Source organism: Rhamphochromis longiceps, linkage group LG11, assembly GCF_057381845.1.
Source record: "Rhamphochromis longiceps isolate RC_006_pf linkage group LG11, R_longiceps_female_GT1.1, whole genome shotgun sequence".
NCBI classification, from domain to species: Eukaryota; Metazoa; Chordata; class Actinopteri; order Cichliformes; family Cichlidae; genus Rhamphochromis; species Rhamphochromis longiceps.
The window spans coordinates 39,419,300-39,441,500 of NC_140567.1; the positions used below are offsets into that span (position 1 = coordinate 39,419,300).

Here is a 22,201-nt window from a genome sequence, read left to right on the forward strand (position 1 = left end):
GATGTAGCACGATCACTCCACATGCTACTGCCCCATGACCAGGTGGTGGAACTGCAGCAGCTCTCACCTGTAGATGAAGATGGCGATGGTCAGGATCAAGATGAAGAAGAAGATGACCACGATGGAGACCATCTGGTAGATGGTGATGGTCTCTGACAGAGAGAGAGGAGGAGACTGTTATTAACCCACAGACACACTATGTGATCTCACGATTCAGAACCAGAACCATTAGGACCATGAGGACCACAAGGACCATCAGGACCATGAGGACCATGAGGACCAACAGGTCCATCAGGACCACACATTTTTAAAACGAGTTCTTCCTGATCTGGGCTGTAGCTCAGTTGGTAGCACAGGTCACCTACTAATCGTGAAGGTTGTTGGTTCGATCCCATTCTTGATGTATCCATCGGAGTGTGAATGCTAGATAGGAAGCACTTACGTGTGTGTGTGTGAATGAGGTGCTTTGAGTGCTCATAAGAACCAGTGCATATGAACTTTGACCTCAGACTGATCTTTGGCATACTGACTTGCGAGACAGACTTGGTTGTCGTTCTTGAAGCCACAGACAGGAAAATCAGGGGGAGGGGCTCCGCCCAGCCAGTACAGGTGTGTTCCAGGTATGACGGTCAGATGCTCCTCAGTGGTGCTGTACACCATAGCGATCTGCGAGGAGGAGGAGGTGTGGTTAACGTCCCTGGATTCGCGCAGACGTTCTAACATTCGTTACTCTAGTTTATGTTTTCAAGGTCACAAAAACGCTGAGCGCTGAGTCGGAGCCTGCGAGGACACAACCAGCACGTTTCTGTTGTGTCTGTGTTTAGTGTGTTCACCTGGAAGGTGGTGCTGTTGGTGTCTACAATGTCCCACAGAGCAAAGTCGGTCTCTCGGTCCCCACTGTCATCCAGGTGGAGCAGCCCTGTCACACCTGAGGAGAAGCACACAGGTACACAGGTGAAGCGTCTCCTCGTCTGAAGGTTAAAGCTGTTTGCGATCAAACAATGGAAGAACGACTTCAAGAGTTTCACATAATTCACATCATTAACCTGAGTGCATCTCACACCACCATCCACCTGCTGCACCGCCTAAGGGAATTCTATTTCACCACCATCAACACCACCAAAACCATCACCTTCATCACCACCAACACCATCGCCATCATCATTGTTTTTTAACCAGCCTCTGAGCAGCCGTCATCAATAAACACTCAGTTCATCCTTCATGAAAACTTTCATCTTTTAAGCATAAATCTGACACTAACTACAAACTACAGACTAAAAACTACAAATATGTCCGACCCCCTGATAGGCTTCTCTCTTCAGCTGCTTTTCCTGGGCTGTTAGTGATGAAGAAAAAAGCAAAACCAGGCGTGGAAGTAATTAAGTTAACACTTGATGGACAGGAAGAGGAAGCTCGTCCGTTAGTGAAGGTTCTGTTTTTTTATGCTAGGAGTCTAAACTGACAGAGGAACAGATGAAAGCGAAGTGGAACAGACCAGAACCTCACTGAAACCACACTCTAACAATCTGAACGGGTCCCAGCTGCAGGAGGGAAAAACATAAAAGTCCAAGATCCAAATGAAATGCCCGACAGCTGCAGAGATGACCGACAAACAGAAAGCTCGAGCAGCAGGCCTCCGTGTGCAGATGACAGCACTGAGTAACATATATGTTATTATCATTATTATTTTTATTGGTGTTAATAATTGGACTTTACAGACGTTTCAAACTTCTCAGGTTTCAGCTTCCAGAACCGGCACAGCTGGCAGCAGGACAGCCCAACAGGCAGGTACAGGTTACCTGATAAAATGGTCTTATTAACACTGGTGAGGTTATCGATGTTCAGCTGGAGAACAGAGCGCAGAGGTGCATGAGTTCATACGAACGATCCGTTCCCCAAAATCCAACACGTGACAGCAGGAAACACAACAGGAAGCAAAGACTGAGGAGAGAGGAGGTCGTGCATGAAAACAGTCACACAGACAGGAGACGTTAATTACAGACAATCAGCAGGAGGAGAGCGAGTGTGCACGCTGAAGAGGGGCTGAGTGGCGCTAACCACCCAGATGAACCATCGCCATAGAAACAAAGCCATTAGAGTTTAGGAGGGAGCTGATTGGTTGTAGAGGTCGAGCATGGAGGAAGCAACAGATCAAAGGGATTAAAACAGAGGTAAATGACACTCAGCACGACTGTGAGGCTCTCCATCATCTCCATGACGTCTCGGCTGGTACTCCGGGACGCCGGGGCGGAGGGGACCCACACTCAGACGTGAACACTATCACAGAAGCTGAGAAACACCAACTACAATTTGTTTTTAAATTTACACCAGACTGAGAAGCCATGGAGCGGGTTCGGGGGTCATGACCCCGACCTTTGAACTCACAGGGTTAAAGCCACAACAGCTGTCACACCCACACCTTAGCTCCTGTATGTGCAAAAGCCACGCAGGGAAACGATGGCGCTAATCGATCACATGCCCGTAAACCCTGGGTGTAACCCCGCCCTCCCTTCAGCACTTAGCGTTTGGAGCTCAGAGCGAACAAATGCGTGGTGGTGGAGTGCAGAGGTCAGGCTGTGGGCTGATGATGGCGTGGAGGTCGTGAGCTCTCATGCCATTTCCTGGAACCACGATCTTCCTCCGACCTTCAGGCTCTGGAAGAATGATGTTTTCATGTGTTACTTAGAAACGATGAGCCAGACTCTGATCTAAAGATAAGGATTCATCACAGTGAGACGTGTTTTATGGTGCTGGTTTATAAAAGTGCTGCTTTAAATCATTATTGGATCCTTTTATTGTCCACAGAGGTTTTATGGGTCCTTTCAGGGTTTCGGTCTCTTGTGTTCTTATCTGCTGACTTCAAAAGACAAAGTTTTGATTTCTGATGCTTTCAGGAGGAAAGAACAAAGAAACATTTCAAACAAACAGAACCAATAAAACTCAAAAACATGAACAGCACATTCAGCTAAGGACACCCATCGTGAGCAGCTTTGCATGATTACGGTTCAAAATAATCCTTCTTTATCTTAAACTGGGCCGTGCAGCCCCTGAGATTGTTTAACAGAGCACACTCAGATCAATACAAGCAATCGATAAATAATAAGCAATAATAAAGTAATGCTGAGAAAATAAAAGTAATGCTGCAGCGTAGATACAACGAGACAATAAAAACATGGAGTAAGTGATGTTCATGAAGCATAATCTTTGCTGCGATTGGCTGTCACGTAACAATGAGGCGCGGGTCCACGGAGGGCGAGCGGCGGTCCAAGGATGACATTTAGAGAGACGTGCTGATTGGACAGCGAGCTTTCCTGCTGTTTTAATGTCAGCTTATTAAAAAATCATAAATATATGTGGACCACACACACGCACAGTCATGTCTTCTTCCTGGAAATCCGATCTAACATTAACTTCAGCTCGACCAACCCTAACCTCCCCGTGACTTTAACATGTAATGATTTACGAGTTTGTCCCCACGAGGAACTCAGGACCGCAGAATGTGACCATGTAAACACATCTATGTCCTCACAACATGAGTCACACCTGCAGCTGTTAACACTGACCCCAGGAAGTTTACGTGTTCCTGGGAGGTCATGCCTTACTTTCCAGGAATCGCTGTGTGCTTGCTTAGTGTGTCTGCGTGTGCATGTGTGTGTGAAGGGCCAACGCAGACGAGTGAAGGTTAGTCTTTACGAGATCACGGGATAATAAATGTCTCATCTGAATCCAGGACTTCTGCTTTCACCTGTGAACTATAAGAAAACTGCTTGACCGGCTTTTACTGGGATTACAGTCAGTGTGTAATCCCAGTAAAATCCCAGAATCGCTCCAAAACAATCCAACCCTGTATGAAGTACTAAACCAGTCCAACATCAGCCAAAACCAACAACAGTGACCAGCCAGTCAAAAACCAGCCAGAAAACTGTCTGAGACAATCGTAACAGCACAGAGTCCAACAGGGGCAGGGATAGCTCAGTAGGTAAAGTGGTCGCCCCATGATCGGAAGGTCGGGGGTTCGAATCCACTTAACGGCTACCCTGAGGTACCCCTGAGCAAGGTACCGTCCCTACACACTGCTCCCCGGGCGCCTGCTTAGTGGCTGCCCACTGCTTCACTGAGTGAATGGGTCAAATGCAGAGAAAAACAAGTAATTTCCCCATGGGGATCAATAAAGTATCCATTATTATTATTATTATTATTATTAACTACAAGCCAATACCTCATAAACAATGTCCAACAATATCTATTAACCACGTCCAACTATAAACAATGATCTAACCAATCAACATCCAGTCCAACCAGCTCCAGTCTCACACCAAAGTCCACCTCTGAACCAAAGCTGCAGCTGTATGGTCAGTCTGAGCAGGCGGCGCTCAAACATGGCTCTGCGTTTCTATGACAACGCTACAACAGAAAGAGAGTGGTGAAAGCTAAAGGTGGCGCTCTCAGGACGCACCGCACTAAGGCGAGTCGTGTTCTTGTTGGTAGGTTGGTCTGATGGGAAACCTCTGGCACAGTCATCCACATCCTGGTAGACAAGCTTAAAGAAGAACTTTAAACTCGTCTAAAGTTTAAAGAAACGTTTGAACTTTCAGCAGCTGCCTTCGTTTTTAGCCTCTTTAGACATTTGTGGCTCCAGCTGAAAGCAACGTGAGTAGACACGTCTGAAGTGCTCGCCCTGAACTGGAGCAATGAAGCTTTTAACACTGAAACACAGGATCTGTGTTCAATGAAAAAGGCGATCGTTGAAAGGAAATGATGAGCAAAACCGGCTCCTTAAACCCACAGACAGCATCCTAAAGTCCTTCAGCGTGTTCTTCCTGTTCCCGAGCTCTCAGGCGCACAACAACGTTTTGTCTCTTTACCAACTTCCAGTTCATTTGACAGAACTGAACCACTGCCTGAGACAGTCAGTGACTGTGCAGGTGAAGGGGCACTCAGCGTTTCATACGCAATACTAATACAGTGTTCACCAGTGAAAACTGGCACTGGAGAAAAGAAGCAAGCAGGATAAGAGCAGCTTTGTAATGACAAACAGCAATGAAGGAAAATGTTCGTTCATTCAGGGCTTTGGTTTGAAGGTGTGAAAGGAAATAGGCAGAGGCAGAGCATCATGCTGACACTCGTGAGGATGAATGGGTGGGTGGAGGCATCTTCCACGCAGGTTTGCTTTGTGTGGACATTTGTTCCTGACCTCTTCAGAGAAATCTGTGTTTTAGTGTAACTAACAAGTCTTAAAATGTTCACAGAGCCGACTGCGGTGTCATGTTATCCTTCATCGCATCCACGTCCACACCAGGGCTGGCTTTTAAAAATCTATTTCCTGATTCAAATCGGTTTTAGTCTGAATAAAGTGATCTCGATTCATTAAATCCTGGATTTAAATATAAATGTAATTAATCAGAAACTCCAGAATCAGCTCAACCAGGAGATGAGAGCAGAGACACAGAGCGTGGATCGTCCACAGACGTCGGGGCTGAAACACTCAGATTCTGCAGGTTTCGTCTCTCTGACCAAAACTGACAGAACCAGAAAGAAGCTCAAACTTCACGTTTGAGAAACGTCGTCATGAATTCTCTCTGACTTTGGCTGTTTTACTTCCTGCACAGCTCTCTCTCCCTCAGTGCACTCAGACTTTTACCATCAAATCTCCGTCTCCTGCTGCTCACGCTCCGCTGCTGCGCTCGCTGCTGTCGGCCTCTGACAGCAAAGCCTCACCTCTGTTCAGACTGAAGACATTTAGACTTCAATGATTGCTCAGCTGTGATCGAACCTCTGTGACTCTGCTTCACTTCAGCAGCATCAGGTTGCTTCAGTCTTTGATCGACTGCAGAAGAGTTTGAAGCTTCTCTGCTATAAAAAGCCAGAACAGGAAAACCTGCTTCATGTTTTATCCTCAGTTACTTTGACACAAAGACGTCTGCGGTGATGCTCACACCTCTGATGGAGCCTCACAGCGTCAGCTTTGTCTTATACATGGATACGTGCTGATAAACGATCAGAGTCTGAACCCGTCCCTGCTTCACAGCTCACAGTTGAAATACGTTCCAGTATTTCATCGCTGTATGTGGCTGACGTTCCCAAACCCCGGGTACATCACTTCACGTGTCTGTGCTTCCTAAGACGCCGTCTTCAGCGCTGACAACAGCGGGAAACGTGGCTGTAACGTTGGACATGGACCTCTCTGATCAGTGTTGACGTTTTCTATGATTCTGATGTGACTGAATGGCGTGAGTGTGAGACAAAATCGTGCAGCCTAACTTAATAAACCTGGACCAGCTGTCCCAAGGCTCAGCACTGGAGTGCTTATCCAGCCTGGAGTCTCGGCATCTCGAGTTCGTTCCAATCCAGGATTTGCTGGCTGGAGTTCCTGGAAGCGGCCGAGCTAATCGACACACAACACAGGGCATCAGGGTGAACGCTGGTTTCACGTGTGAGGCTGTGAATAGTTTCTGCTGGAACATGTGATCTCCAGCACCCAAACTGACTTCTTTGCAGCTTTTTGGGATCGTGCGGACAGCTGAGCGTGCGCTCCGGCCTCGTTCTTTGCATCCTGAGGAAACACTGTCTCCATGACATCAAAGCAGATCAAAGCTGCACTTTCACAGCTGTTACTGTTCCCGTCAATGGAGGTTTATCCAGTCTGACACCAACAGCCAGTGCACCAACATTACTGTTTCCCGGTGAGCCTGTCTACATCCCACCTCAGGAACTCTTCTCTCTCATTCAGCTCCTTTTCCAATAAATTCATCCGGCCAGCAAACTGGAAGGTCCCACCTTACAGTGACCCACCTTCACATCAGCCAGCTGTGTTCACCAGTGTTGGTCAAGGTACTTGGAAAAAACTAATCAGTAACTAATTACCGATTACTCCCCCAAAAAAGTAATCCTGTTACTTTACTGAATACTTGTTTTCAAAAGTAATTAATTACTTAGTTACTTTTTAAAAACCCGATTTACAACCTGAATAGGTGATAAAGCGATAGATCTTTCAGCCCAATTCTACTTTTTCTGCATAATCCATCATACAAAATGTAATCAAATGGAAAAGTCTCTTTTTAGGCAAGGCAAGGCAAATTTATTTGTATAGCACAATTCAACAACAAGGTGATTCAAAGTGCTTTACAGAGACATTAGAAACAAAAACAAATAAAAAGTATGATTTAAAATTGATTAAAACAAACTAACTAAACACACACATTTCACACCTGTTCGCGCGTTACTGCGCGAACAGGTTAAAACTTGATTAAAACTTGTTTTGTTAGTTTTAATCTGCACATTCCAGCTCATAAAATAAAATATTTTTTGTGTTTACACTCAGTCTTTCAAATAGATGCAAGTAAAACACAGCAGAAAATAAATAAAGTCAAAGACTCAGCGGTCCTGTTGCTCTATTTTCACCTGTAAAGCAGGAGTGGGGCAGGCGGAGGTTTACCCTGGTGCAGGTGTGCCGCGGTCAGTGGAAGAATCCGCGAGTTTCTCTGTGAGTTTCCCATTACGTCGTAGCTACTCGGTGCTTGTTGGAAGTTTAGGGTTTTTTCACTGTAAAAAGAAGTTTTCTTCCCACGCACAGCGGACACTAATGTTTTTGTCACTTTTTATGGAATCAAACTCAAAGTAAGGTCAGTACTTCCACGCTTTAAACGCTGCACGCTCATACTCTCTCTGCACTCGATATATGATCCATTGTTGATCTGCAGACAGCTGTTGTCACGAACGTCGCACTCGCTTACGTCACTGTCGTGAGACATTCTCGCAAAAAATCACGGTTTTAGTAACGCAGTAACGCAGCGTTCCTACGGGAAAGTAACGGTAATCTAATTACCGTTTTTGCAATAGTAATCCCTTTACTTGTTACTTGAAAAAAGTAATCAGATTACAGTAACGCGTTACTGCCCATCTCTGGTGTTCACTAAACTGAAACATGGAGTCCTACAACACTGGTGGCCTAAACCAGCCCTTGTTCACGCGCTGGTCTCAGTGTGGCTGACTGAGAGAAACCAGATCATTGGGCATCCGAACAACATCCTCTGCAGCACGCCGACAGCTACGCGTCTCACATTCAGAAGGGAGCTGTCATTGACCGACATGTTTTTGGGGCTGGTTTTTAAAATAAGAAAAGGAAGCACGTTAGCAGCTGGATGGACGATTTTCCTCAGCCTTTTGGAAACATCTGTGAATCCTGGTCCACTGGGTGTCAGACAGGTTAATCTCACCTGTGAAGCTGAACTGGGTACCTGGACTGGATCCCAGGGTAACGTGGCAGTTCAGTACTCCAACCCAACCCAAGAGCTACAACCGCTGGGTTGTTCTAACCTTTTCACCCGTTCAGCTGATGCTGCTCAGCGTGGGTTAGCTCTGGCTCTGTAAAGCAGGAACTTCATTCAGTCTCTGTTCTTACTGTGCAGCGAAGCACCGACACTTTCTAAGGTGTAGTGCAGCTGAGTGATGGCGTTAACTGAGTGCACAAACTCAGCAGCTGCAAATAAAGTGGAAGATCGCTCGGGTGGGTTAATTAGACATTTCTCCAGCAGCAGCAGCGGGTTGGCCTGTGGCCTCAGGGTCTCTGCTGATTATCAGAGCCTCAGTGCGCTGCCTCATCAAGTCAAGAGGCTTTACTGTCATTTCAACCATGTGCAGTGGGACCGTACGCAGTTCCTCTGAGACCACGGTGCTAAATATGACAATCAACACAAAGTGCAAGTGTGCAAAAAACCCCAGACAGAGCAGAAGCATCCAGACACACAACAGTGCAACAATGACAGTGGGTTGTGCAAACAGACTGAGCGTTGTGCTCATCTGCAGGAATGACAGAGGACGAGGCGGTACGTCCTCAGCCTCACAAACTTTCCATCTCGGGGATCATCCAGAACTTTCCAGATCAGGTTTAGAAACTTTTCCTGAATAAACTGTCCTGAAATTTGACCCCAGCTGTTTCCTCCTGAGAGCCGTCTCAGCGAGCTGCTGCATTAAATCTGCTGCAGACCTGCTGTAATATTCCCGATCATTCAAACGTGCTGCGACGTGTTCGTCCATTAGTTAATGGAGCGGAAACAGCAGAGAGGAAGCTGTAATCTGATCTTCTCACTCCGATTCACGGTCTTCACAGCCGGCCTGCCTCCTTCCTCTCGTGTCCTGTTTGTCATGGAGATTATCTCTGATGAGATCTTATTAGCCACCCTCCCCTTCTTTCTGTCTCATTCACAGCTTTTCCGTCTCTTGTAACGCTCATTCTGCCTGATCACGGATCATCCTGCGGAGCGCTGTGGTCTGTAACCTCCCGTTAAGCATGAATGTGCACAGGGGTAGATAATCTGCTGTGTGGAAGAGAGAGAAGGCAGAGTCACGCAGACAGGAAGCTGGAAGAAACAACTATCGCTGCAAACGAATCAAAGACTCTGAAGCTGCAGAGAAACCTGCGTCATGGAGCGAGACAGCGCCTAGAGTGCAGGGCGCTGTGAATCTGCAGACACGGACACGTTTTCACTGTGAAAGTTGAGACGATGTTTGAAGATTAACATCTCAAAGACTTTTGTCGAGTTCAAATCTGAAAAAGTTCAGTTCACTAATAAAAACTTCACACTGTGAAAGAAATTAAACAATCGAACATTAAAATTCAAATCGGATCATCTGCTGATTGTTTGATTTTGTGGCACAGTTTGTCAGATTTTGCTCTTCTACCATGAAATTTGAATAAAAATGTAGTTTTCTTAATTTATGTGACTCAGAATGTAAAAAACCACCATCTGTCACTCGTGTGTGTTTGAATACGGACTCTGGAGAGCAGCTGGAGTTGTTGTCAAAAGTCCCTGAATTTGAGCTTTTTTAGCTTTTGAGATTTTTTGTTCAAGCACTCCGTCAGATTTCAAGGTGTAGAAAAAATGGTGTGAAAGTGGGCTGACGGCCATTTTTCAAGAAGACATTGAAACGTATTTGATATATTGTTCTTTAAGCTAACATTTCACAACACTCATCATATAAATTCAAACTCTGCACCATAAACTTTTAATGGAAATCAGAGTCGGTGGAGCAGACAGTGTTGGCTGACTGTAGATGGACTGGTGGTAGAAGAAGGACAGCGAGAAACCAGTTCATTTAATGGCAAATTATTGTAGCATATCCATCCATACTGGATATATGGATGGATATGCTACGCAGATGACACCAAGAGTTATCTATCCATGAAGCCAGATAACATAAATGTATCACCCCATTAGAGCACTTCGCTCTCGCTCTGCAGGCCTACTTGTTGTTCCTAGAGTATTTAAAAGTAGAATGGGAGGCAGAGCCTTCAGTTTTCAGGCCCCTCTTCTGTGGAACCAGCTTCCAGTTTGGATTCAGGAGACAGACACTATCTCTACTTTCAAGATTAGGCTTCAAACTTTCCTTTTTGCTAAAGCATATAGTTAGTGCTGGACCAGGTGACCCTGAATCCTCCCTTAGTTATGCTGCAATAGACGTAGGCTGCCGGGGGATTCCCATGATGCATTGAGTTTTTCCTTTCCAGTCACCTTTCTCACTCACTATGTGTTAACAGACCTCTCTACATTGAATCATATCTGTTATTAATCTCTGTCTCTCTTCCACAGCATGTCTTTATCCTGTCTTCCTTCTCTCACCCCAACCAATCACAGCAGATGGCCCCGCCCCTCCCTGAGCCTGGTTCTGCTGGAGGTTTCTTCCTGTTAAAAGGGAGTTTTTCCTTCCCACTGTCGCCAAAGTGCTTGTTCATAGGGGTCATATGATTGCTGGGTTTTTCTCTGTATGTATTATTGCAGGGTCTACCCTATGTTTGGAAGGCTGGATGGATGTGTCGTGGCCCCGCCCCCCTGTGAGTGCGTCATGTTTTGGCGCCGAGTTCGGCCTTTGTGCAGTCGTGTGTTTACGTGTTCGTGTTCCTCTGGCAACCTGACAGCTGGATGTGGGGTCTGTCTCTGACATACTGCAGGTTCACATCTGTTTTTGGACCTGGAAGCTGAAAGCTGTTGCTTGGTAACCACATCACCTCATCTCACGGCTTATAAATCAGAGATTAGGAAGACTGACAAATCTCATTAGGACACTGCACTCCTCAAGCAGGCAAACAGGTTCATCACACAGGAGACATGAAAGCTCACCACCAGCTGCCCGCAGTAGGCGAGGGTCCGGCGTGGTGGCCCTGCAGGTGTCTGCGCTCATAAACATTTCAAATAAAGAGTGCGTGCAGACCGGGTTCAGTGACAGCTGTCCTGGAAACAGAGGGGGAGGGTCAGCTCGGGGAAGGAGGAGACCAGCCTCCTCCTAGCAGGAGTCACATTTCACACCACAGGAAGTCTGCTTCACTGTTTATTCGCAGGGAAACGTGATAACGTCTGCCAGAGAGCGTTCAACGATCCACAATCTGCCTTTTCCAGTCAGGACACGATCGCAGCATCCACAAATCAAATCTCCATCCTTTCAGTCGGGTGGGTGACAGCCCTTTTTAGGAACAGCTGGCAGTCTGGGCAGGACCATTTCCCCAGCTCGCCCTCTCTTCAGTAGACTCTCTCTGATTGGCTGTTGTAATAAATTGAGGGTGTGAACAGTTTCAAATGTTTCTGCAGATCTGTCACATGACCAACACTTTGTGCTCAACACCGTAAATCACCTTTGATGCTTTTACGAGAACACCATTAAGGCACGAGTGCATAAACGGAGGCTCGTTGGCTGAAGCGGTCTCGTCTGCGTGAGTGCAGACACGGTGACGCTAACGAGGCCTCGCCGTGATGGATGTGGACAGGACGGAGCAGAGGAGAGGCAGGCGGGTGGAGGACAGGCTGAAAGCAGGACTCTGGTTTCACATGATTCGATTTCCAAGATATTTTTAGGAGATGTCCAGGGCTGGCTGACAGCGAGGCGAGGAGGTCAGAGCGTTTCAGTAACAGGAGAAAAATCAGAGAAAGGAGCGCTCACAAAGCCTCTTGAATATCAGCGTCTCCCCCGGAGCAGCACTGGCTGCTGATCCTGAGGAAAGACTGCTGTCTGCACACCTTTACCTGCACCGCAACACCTGGCGGAGCGGCACCAGCCCACGTCTGCTTGGGTCTCACCTGTCGGACGAGTGTTTCTAACTGCAACCACCTGGCTGCTGTTTGGCACTTTAGACATGTCACAAAGGTCAAAGGTCACTCTCTCGTCCTCCATCTCAGTAGGGACGCTGACGTTCATCGAAACATTTTGATGTGGACGGGAGACTGCAAGCCGTTCACGTCTCCGTCATCACATGACTCGCGGTCGTATACGAAGCTCTCAGCTTCAGTCACGACCAGCGTCTCTGACATCACAGCCCTGAAGCCTTTCACGCCTTCCACCTGACCCGCAGAGACCCCTCAGACCTCTGACGGTCACTGGGACGCTGTGATGGTTTTTCCAGAACGTCCCACAGAAGCTGAGCCGATGAGCTCTGTGGAGTCAGCTCGCTCGTTGCCGTGTTCCTGCAGGATGGCGTGCACCTACGCCGGCTGAGCTCGACCACCTTCCAGTGTGCGACGTTGGGATGACCAGCGGCAGTTTCAAGGTTTTATTTGAAACCACAGAAAATCTCAGAAAGTGTCTCAGGAAGACGGCGGCGGTTTGCACGACCACAGCGTCCTGTCTGACGGAGACGTCGGCGGCGTCCACAACCACAGCGTCCTGTTCCTGCTGCTTCCTCACAGCGTGTCTGACACACAGTGGGCTGCCGAGCGACCGAGTCTTAAAACACTAAAAAATGCAATGCAACACAGTAACACGTCAACACAACAACACTGCGGCGCTGCGTGTCGGTTACCTGCCGCAGAAACAGCACGTGCTGCTTCACCCATCCCTCTTTACCCGCCAAACTGGGACTGGGCGATATATCGAATTTTTAAATATATTGATATATTTTTATACGAGATACGAGATGTGACAATAACATTTATATCGATAAAGTTTATGTTGCGTTATAATTATACTTCTGGAGCCGCAAGTTTGCCTCTTTCGTCCACTTTTGTCTCTACGCTGCGTTGCTCCGCCTCTCCTTCACTGAACTAGTGATGCGCGAATCATGAACGAATCGTTCAATACTCGAGAATCACTTTACTGACTCATGAATCATGATTCACAAGCCCAACTGACTCACTGACTCATCCCTGTTGCTGTTAGCAGCAATGTATCTACCTTATAATTAAAATTGTGGAGAAAAACACAACATCCAGTATCTTAACAAAAGAATTTCTGCTCTGAACTGGAAGAAAAAACCCTGAGTAGAAGCTCACATCAAGAAAATAGCTCCTCGGTTCACAGTAGCATCGCTCTGCTAACATGCTAACAGCACATTTGAGCTACTCACCCCCTCCCTCCTGGCTCACAGCTTCTTCTTCTTCTTGGTTGGCAACCAATGTTAAGGCGCATTACCGCCCCCTGGCTCACAGCTCAGTGGACATTTAGATGAAAAAATATATATTTGACACATTTAAGGAAAATACTAATAAAATACAAATAAACAAAATAAATGTTTATTAAGCAATTTTGATAGGAAATTGCTTAATTTTAGAAATGTTTTTGCTCCTTTTTGCTCTATAAAATAGTTTTCTTTTAGAATCATTCATCTTAGCAGTAGGATTTACATGAAAAGAGAAACAAATTAAGTTTGAGTGAAAATGTAAATTTTTTGCACTCTCTGGTCAACTGACTCAGTGAATCAAATGACTGAAAAAACCCGATTCACTTTGGTGAGTGACTCATTAAAACTCGATTCAGTAAAAAGAATCAAATTTACCATCACTAGCCGAGGAGCCTCGCGGAGTGATACGTACTGTGTTTCATCGTAATGTTACCGTACTGTGTGCGTATAAGGACCACAGACGGCTCCTGTTCAGAGACACGAAGCGGATTTCAAACTCCAGGCTGTCAGTCACGCAGCAGAACTTCAGAACAGAGCAGCTGTGAAATCTTTGTGATTATGCTCAGCGTCTGTTAGTTCACATTTTGACTGCTCAGTTGTGAGCTCTTTGTTATGCACAAAAACAACATTGTTTTCTTTTATTTATGGAGCATTATTATTTAATGAATGCTCATAACTTATTTCTGAGTAATTTGTTCTTGTACATCTGCGCTGTTTGTTAATAAAAGTGCCTGTGTGAGATCTGGGACACAGCTGTGACTGAGAACTCTGTTTGTTCTTACTTTATGGCTTTAAAAATATGCAGATCTATATCTTATATCACCATCCAGCTAAAGAATATCAAGATGTGAATTTTGAGGTCATATCGCCCAGTCCTACACCAAACCATCATCATTTCAATCCCCCCCAACCGAGCTTTACTCACCCAACCCCACCCGTCACTCACAGAGCACCACGACCCCCCCCCCACACACACACACACACACCTGCAGAACAGCTCTGCTGCACAGTCGCACCAAACAGCCTCCGTCACAAAGGTGGAAATGGTAAGCGTCAGCTTTAAAGGAGACGAACGGCGAGCACTGACCGGGGAAGGTTCGGTTCCACATCCTCGGGGTCACGTCCTTCCCGTTCGGACGCTCGTTGGACGCCAACATGGACTCGTTCAAAGCGTGAGCGTAGAGCATCAGGCCGTCATAAAAGCCTCCAGCAATGATGTTCATCTGCAAGAAACACACAGAGGGTCAGTCGTTCACACACACACACACACACACACACACACACACACACACACACACACCACTCAGGCCTCTACCACAACACCTTGTGTGCACACAGGTGGTGTCTTCTACCCACACCTGTGACTTCTTTGCCGTTTCCTTGGTTACTACCGCTACAGTCTTGTGGCGTCCGTTTTTGCTGAGGCCATCAGAGATGGCCAAGCATCAACGCAGCACAGGTGGGGCTGGAGACCCAGAAACTGGACGGGTGGAGCTCCTCCTCAGCCGCTCGGCCCGGCCCGATCCCTCTGCAGCTGCACGCTGACCCGGGAACAAACGCTCCAGGCGGTACAGGATTTCATTCGTGATGTTTCCCTGCGAAACTTTAAACTGTGGGTCTGTCTCCACCCTCCCGGCAGTTCTCTTTCACCTCTTGTTTTTGTCAGCAGGAAGCGAGACACACGCCGTCGTCTGACGAGCAAAGTCAGCGTTGCTCGGCGTGACAGGATCAGCTCCTCCTCGCTGCCTCGCCTCTAATCACAGATTTGCATAATAATTTGATCTTCAGAGCTCAGAGTGGCACCGTGATGTTTAATGACATCACTTCCTCCAGTATCTATCACATCGCTGCTCTTTGTGCAGCAGCAGCGGCGCCTGACATGTTCCTATTAACCTGTCAGAATATCTAATCAGCCAGCGCTCCCGCTGGGAGTGAGCGCTTCAGGAAACGATGAAGCAATAGATGTTTCAGAAGCAGCCAGCTTCACGATTCGGCCTCAGGACGAGCGCGTTGTTCACTCGTGGGCAGAAAAACGGCCCTGAAGAGGCTGTGAGCGTGGCGTGGTCGCTGTGCATCTGCAGGGACCTGAACTCCAATCACCACTCATTGCTCTGCAGAAGAGCACACTGTGCCAGCAAGAGCAGGAAACTGCAACCACACAGACTCACAGAGCTGGACAGCTTCAGTGCTTCTGATTGGATCTGGTCTCCAGAATATTTTCATCTCATGGTTATTCATCGATAAAAGTGTCGAGGTGATTGATCTCATCTCTGTTCACCTTTTACTTTGTCATCATCTCGTTTTAATCAGAAAATTATGGATGTGTGAAATAAAACCTGCTGTCCTCACACGTCAGAGACCCTCAGAGCAGCCGACACATCTGCAGCAGCTGTGTAGAGAAACAAGCTCCACCCCCCTGCTGGCAAAGTGTACCTAGTAAAGTGTCCAGTTTGAACACACACACACACTGACCAGTGAGTCCTCTATGGTGTAGTTGAACATGTCCTTGGCATCTGCCTTCAGGTTCTGGACAAACTCCTGGTACTCGGGGTTCTGAGGCTCTCGGTACGTCAGGATCTTCACATTCTGGAAACCACACACAGATTTATTATGAGTCTTTGTTTTAACGAATGAGGACAGGACACAGCAACACAAGGCGCATCACAGATCCATAATTAATCTTTTACATGTTTTTATAAGAAATCAGATAAAATATTTATGTCCAGTCAAACTCGGAGCCAGCGTGAGCTTCCTCTCACATGAAACAGGAAGTAAACACGTGCTGTGAGGAAGACGCCTGACATCAGAGCTTCAGCTGCACAAATCCACACACTGTACATAAAAGATGGATGACGGCACCATACAGGAGAAATCTGCTCTCTCTTTCTAGTCCCTGTCAGGACTCTTGCTGCAGCATTTTGGATCAGCTGAAGGCTTTTCAGGGAGTTTTTAGGACATCCTGATAATAATGAATTACAGTCGTCCAGCCTGGAAGTAATAAATGCATGAACGAGTTTTTCAGCGTCACTCTGAGACAGGATATTTCTAACTTCATCGAGCTCGTCCAGGTTGAAGGGGCTCTGTGACTTCCTGCTCCATAGGGGGCGCTGTCGAGCTCAGCAGAAATGGTTCCACCTTTAGACGTTTCACAGGTTTTCTCCTGCAGTAAACGCTTTTTGTTAGCGACGTCACAGCACTGCGAGGCGCTTTACAGCGTCCTCCATTTTGGTTTGGGGCGTGAAGCGAGCAGCCTCCTGACAGCGTCACCTTCACCCCGCTGCTCCTGTCACGGCCTTTTATGTTCCAAACACCAAAAGCGTCCAAGAAAAGGCTGTGGGTGGCAACGGGAGGTTTCTTTTAGAAAGCACTTCTGACTCCATTGTTTAAAATCATATGGCGTTTATTTCGAGGAAAATTATAAACAAAAGTCAACCAAATAATTTCTTACAACCTAAAATTAAACGAAAGTTAAGTTAATTTGCTTTCACAAGTTCAAAAAGTGCTCAAAAAATCAGTTTTTAAACCCTCCCGTCGTCCCATCTGACATATGTGCTGGATTGTCTCTGGGGCATCTTTACACAGCCTGCACCTGGGGTCTTGCCTGGTGTGATAGACCCCAGCCTCTATGGATCTTGTGCTCAGAGCTTGTTCTTGTGCTGCCATGATTAGTGCCTCTGTGCTGTCTTTCAGTCCAGCTTTGTCCAGCCACTGGTAGGATTTCTGGATATCAGCCACCTCCTCTATCTGCCGGTGGTACATACCGTGCAGGGGCCTGTCCTTCCATGATGGTTCCTCGTCTCCCTCCTCTTTCTTGGGTTTCTGCTGCCTGAGGTATTCACTGAGCACTCGGTCAGTTGGGGCCATCTTCCCAATGTATTCTTGGATGTTCGTTGTCTCATCCTGGACTGTGGTGCTGACACTCACCAGTCCCCGGCCCCCTTCCTTCCGCTTAGCGTACAGCCTCAGGGTGCTGGACTTGGGGTGAAACCCTCCATGCATGGTAAGGAGCTTTCTTGTCTTTATGTCAGTGGTTTCTATCTCCTCCTTTGGCCAGCCTATTACCCCAGCAGGGTACCTGATCACGGGCAGGGCGTACGTGTTGATGGCCCGGATCTTGTTCTTACCATTCAGCTGACTCCTCAGGACTTGCCTGACCCTCTGCAGGTACTTGGTGGTTGCAGCTTTTCTAGCGGCCTCTTCATGGTTCCCATTCGCCTGTGGGATCCCCAGGTACTTGTAACTGTCCTCTATGTCTGCAATGTTGCCTTCTGGTAGTTCAATCCCCTCAGTTCTGACTACCTTCCCTCTCTTTGATACCATCCGACTACACTTCTCCAGTCCGAACGACATTCCAATGTCATTGCTGTATAGCCTGGTAGTGTGGATCAGTGAATCGATGTCTCGTTCACTCTTGGCATACAGCTTGATGTCATCCATGTACAGGAGGTGGCTGACAACTGCTCCGTTCCGTAGTCGGTATCCGTAGCCAGTCTTGTTAATGATCTCACTGAGGGGGTTCAGGCCTATGCAGAACAGCAGTGGGGACAGAGCATCTGCTTGGTAGATCCCGCACTTGATGGTGACTTGTGCTATGGGCTTGGAGTTGGCCTCTAGTGTTGTACGCCACATCCCCATTGAGTTCCTGATGAAGGCTCTTAGGGTCCCGTTGATCTTGTACAATTCTAAGCATTCCAGTATCCAGCTGTGGGGCATTGAGTCATAGGCCTTCTTGTAATCAATCCAGGCAGTGCACAGGTTGGTCAGTCTGGTCTTGCAGTCTCGGCTGATTGTTCTGTCTACCAGTAGCTGGTGTTTTGCGCCTCTGGTATTCTTGCCAATTCCTTTCTGTGTCCCGCTCATGTATTGACCCATGTGCCTGTTCATCTTAGCCGATATGATGCCTGACAGGAGCTTCCATGTAGTACTGAGGCAGGTTATTGGTCGGTAGTTGGAGGGGACCGGTCCCTTCCGGCCTTCAGTTAGCCATTCCGGGTGTCTCTCGTTAACTAGCAGCTGGTTCATTTGTGCTGCCAGTATATATATATATATATATATATATATATATATATATATATGTTTTAAAACCAAGTTAACGCTGAAAGTACAAACATCACTATTGTCACATAACAGCAATGTTTTATTAATGTTCTTCATTATTAAACATTCGCGCATAAATAAGTGACGTCATATTCACTACTTACTTTTGACAGTTCACTCTTCGGCCGCTCCCTTTTGCTGTATTTTGCGGCAAAATTATCCACACCCACCGCCGCGCTGTGAATTGTGGGATATATGGGACCACGAAGCGTGCACCGGACCACGCTTGATATTTGGGGAAATCGACGGCGCATTTGGAGTATGCATTTGAAGTACACTTCAAATTGGGACCGCCGTCGCGTGGCGGTGACGTAACCGCACTTGAAATGCGTACTTCAAGCGTGCAGACCCTGAATTGGGACACAGCCTCTGTTTAGCTCCGCTCACTTTGATCTCACAGCGCCCCCTAGGTGAACTGCAGCTAACTTTTCACTATGATTAACAGGAAGTGAACAGAATGAAGGTTCACCGGGATCCTGCTGCTGACGTCGTTTTCCCGTGACTCCTCCCCAATGAACCGTCCCGTCTCAGCCGGGAGTCGCACCAGAGGACACACACAGTAACACACACACAGTAACACACTCACACACAGCCTCCTCCCTGCGCACAGAGATTCCTCCAGATTCTCTGAGTTTGCTGATGACATCATGCTGTGTCGATGTCCACAGCGAGGAACGTGATTCTGAAACAGGCTGGAGAACCTCTGAGATGACCATGTGACCCACCTGCTGCCAGCTCACCCTTAAATCTTCCTCCAACTGTTTCTCTTTAGCTCGCTGACTTTGGCAGATCTTCTGTGTTTAAATGTTTGACATGTTCTCTGTCATGAGTAAATGTGCGCTGATGGAAATCATGTTTCTCTTCACTCGTTCACTCGTGCTGGTGTTTGAGGAGGCAGCAGGTGGGAGATCACGCTGGAAACTTTGGGCTGAATTCAGCTGAAGCTCATATTTATGATATAAAGTCAGGCAGAGATTTGGGTTAATCAGCGTAACCTTTCCTCCAAGATTACAGCGCCCGATCTGCTTGCGTGATTACTCCATAACGAGGGCGAGCCGTGAGGACGCATGGCGCTCCAGGTGCAGCTGCAAGTCGTCAGCAGTCATCAGATTAATGAGTGTTTCTTCCTCTCACACCACTGCAGCTACACGTGACGAGCGATTTAAACGGTTCCTCGGATTCCTGCGAGGAGCTGCGAGAACAAACACGGCGAGGTCCACGTGCAGCACACTGGAGCTCAGAGCTGCACAGTAAATCCATCCAATCATTTCACTGCTTTACAAACTCCACCCACCTGACTCTGCAGACAGGAGGAGGCGTTTCGGGTCACCTGAGACTGACCTATGACCTGTGATGTACACTAGCACTCAAAAGTTTGGACACAGCTTCTCTTTTAATGGTTTTTCTTTATTTTCATGATTATATATATTGTAGATTCTCACTGAAGGCATCGAAACTATGAATGAACACTCAGATGGAATTATGTAGTAAACACCAAAGTGTGAAATAACTCAAAACACGTTTGATAATTTACATTCTTCGTAAAATCCACCCACCCTATCCTCCATGAGCTTCATGAGGTCGTCTCCTGAAATGGTTTCCAACAGGCTTGAAGGAGTTCCGACAGATGCTGAGCACCTGTTGGCCCTTTGCCTTCACTCTGTGCTCCATCTCATCCCAAACCATCTCCACTGGGGTTAGGTCAGGTGACTGTGGAGGCCAGACCTTCGGGCGTAGCACTCCATGGCGCTCCTTGCTGGTCACAGAGCCCTTACACAGCATGGAGGTGTGTTTGGGGTCATTGTGGTGTTGATAAATCAATGATGTGATGGTGTGTTGCTGCAGGATGCTGTGGTAGCCAAGCTGGCTCAGTGTGCCTTCAGTTTTGAATAAATCCACAACAGTGTCAGCAGCAACGCTCCCCCACACCATCACACCTCCTCCTCCAAGCTTCACAGTGGGAACCATGCATGTAGAGACCATCCGTCACCTTTCTGCATCACACAAAGACACGGCAGGTGGAACTAAAGATCTCAAATTTGACCTCATCAGACCACAGCACAGATGTCCACTGGTCTAATGTCCATTCCTTGGTCCAAACAAATCTCTTCTGCTTGTTGCTTTTCCTTAGTCGTGGTTTCTCAGCAGCTATTTGACCATAAAGGCCTGATTCACAGTCTCCTCTGAACATGTAGAGATGTGTCTGCTACTGGAGCTCTGTGTGGCATCTATCTCATCTGAGGCTGGTGACTCAGATACGTTTATCCTTAGCACCAGAGGGGAGTCTTGGTCTTCCTTTCCTGGGGCGTCCTCATGTGTGCCAGTTTCATCGTGGCGCTTGATGGATTTTGGGGACACATTCAAAGTTTTAGCAATTTTCCAAACTGACGGACCCTCAGTTCTTAAACTAATGATGGACTGTTGTTTCTCTTAGCTGATTCCTCCAAACCATCAACGTGTCTTTTAGACCCCATTCCTACAAAACTGCTCAAAGAAGTCCTGCCATTAATTAATGCTTCGATCTTAAATATGATCAACCTATCTCTAATGATCGGCTATGTACCACAGGCCTTCAAGCTGACTGTAGTTAAACCTTTACTCAAAAAGCATCTCTAGACCCAGCAGTCTTAGCTAATTATAGGCCAATCTCCAACCTTCCTTTATATCAAAGAGTAGTTGTCAAACAGCTAACAGATCATCTGCAGAGGTTTATTTGAAGAGTTTCAGTCAGGTTTCAGAGCTCATCACAGCACAGAAACAGCTTTAGTGAAGGTTACAAATGATCTTCTTATGGCCTCTGACAGTGGACTCATCTCTGTGCTTGTCCTGCTAGACCTCAGTGCAGCGTTCGATACTGTCGACCATAATATCCTATTAGAGCGATTAGAACATGCTGTAGGTATTACAGGTACTGCACTGCAGTGGTTTGTATCATATCTATCTAATAGACTCCAGTTTGTGCATGTAAATGGAGAGTCCTCTTCACACACTGAGGTTAATTATGGAGTTCCACAGGGTTCAGTGCTAGGACCAATTCTGTTTACATTATACAAGCTTCCCTTAGGCAGCATCATTAGAAGACATAGCATACATTTACACTGCTGTGCAGATGACACCCAGCTCTATCTGTCCATGAAGCCAGATAACACACACCAATGAGTTAAACTGCAGGAATGTCTTAAAGACATAAAGACCTGGATGGCCGCTAACTTTCTGCTTCTTAATTCAGATAAAACTGAGGTTATTGTACTCGGCCCTGAAAATCTTAGAAATATGGTATCTAACCAGATTCTTACTCTGGATGGCATTACCTTGGCCTCCAGTAACGCTGTGAGGAACCTTGGAGTCATGTTTGACCAGGACATGTCCTTCAACGCACATATTAAACAAATATGTAAGACTGCTTTCTTCCATTTGTGCAACATCTCTAAAGTTAGAAATATCCTGTCTCAGAGTGACGCTGAAAAACTAGTTCATGCATTTATTACTTCCAGGCTGGACGACTGTAATTCATTATTATCAGGATGTCCAAAAAACTCACTGAAAAGCCTTCAGCTAACCCAAAATGCTGCAGCAAGAGTCCTGACAGGGACTAGAAAGAGAGAGCAGATTTCTCCTGTTTTGGCTTCCTGTTAAGTCCAGAATTCAAAATCCTGCTCCTCACATACAAGGTCTTAAATAATCAGGCCCCATCTTATCTTAATGAGCTTGTAGTACCAT

The 22,201-nt window shown here is 46.8% G+C and overlaps 1 protein-coding gene across 4 annotated transcripts in view; it reads right to left on the reverse strand.

The window, feature by feature from the left end:
* LOC146660045 (atrial natriuretic peptide receptor 1-like) overlaps nucleotides 1–22,201 on the reverse strand; it is a 62,495-nt gene that overhangs the window by 20,267 nt on the left and 20,027 nt on the right. For 3 of the 4 annotated variants that reach the window (XM_085424064.1, XM_085424065.1, XM_085424066.1), the window contains 5 exons: nucleotides 15,857–15,970; nucleotides 14,472–14,607; nucleotides 834–928; nucleotides 531–666; nucleotides 68–152 (listed from right to left, as the gene is read on the reverse strand). In XM_085424064.1, coding sequence (XP_085280190.1) covers nucleotides 68–152; nucleotides 531–666; nucleotides 834–928; nucleotides 14,472–14,607; nucleotides 15,857–15,970 — 566 coding nt within the window. The remainder of the gene's footprint in view (nucleotides 1–67; nucleotides 153–530; nucleotides 667–833; nucleotides 929–14,471; nucleotides 14,608–15,856; nucleotides 15,971–22,201) is intronic. The other variant, XM_085424067.1, reaches the window with a different exon arrangement.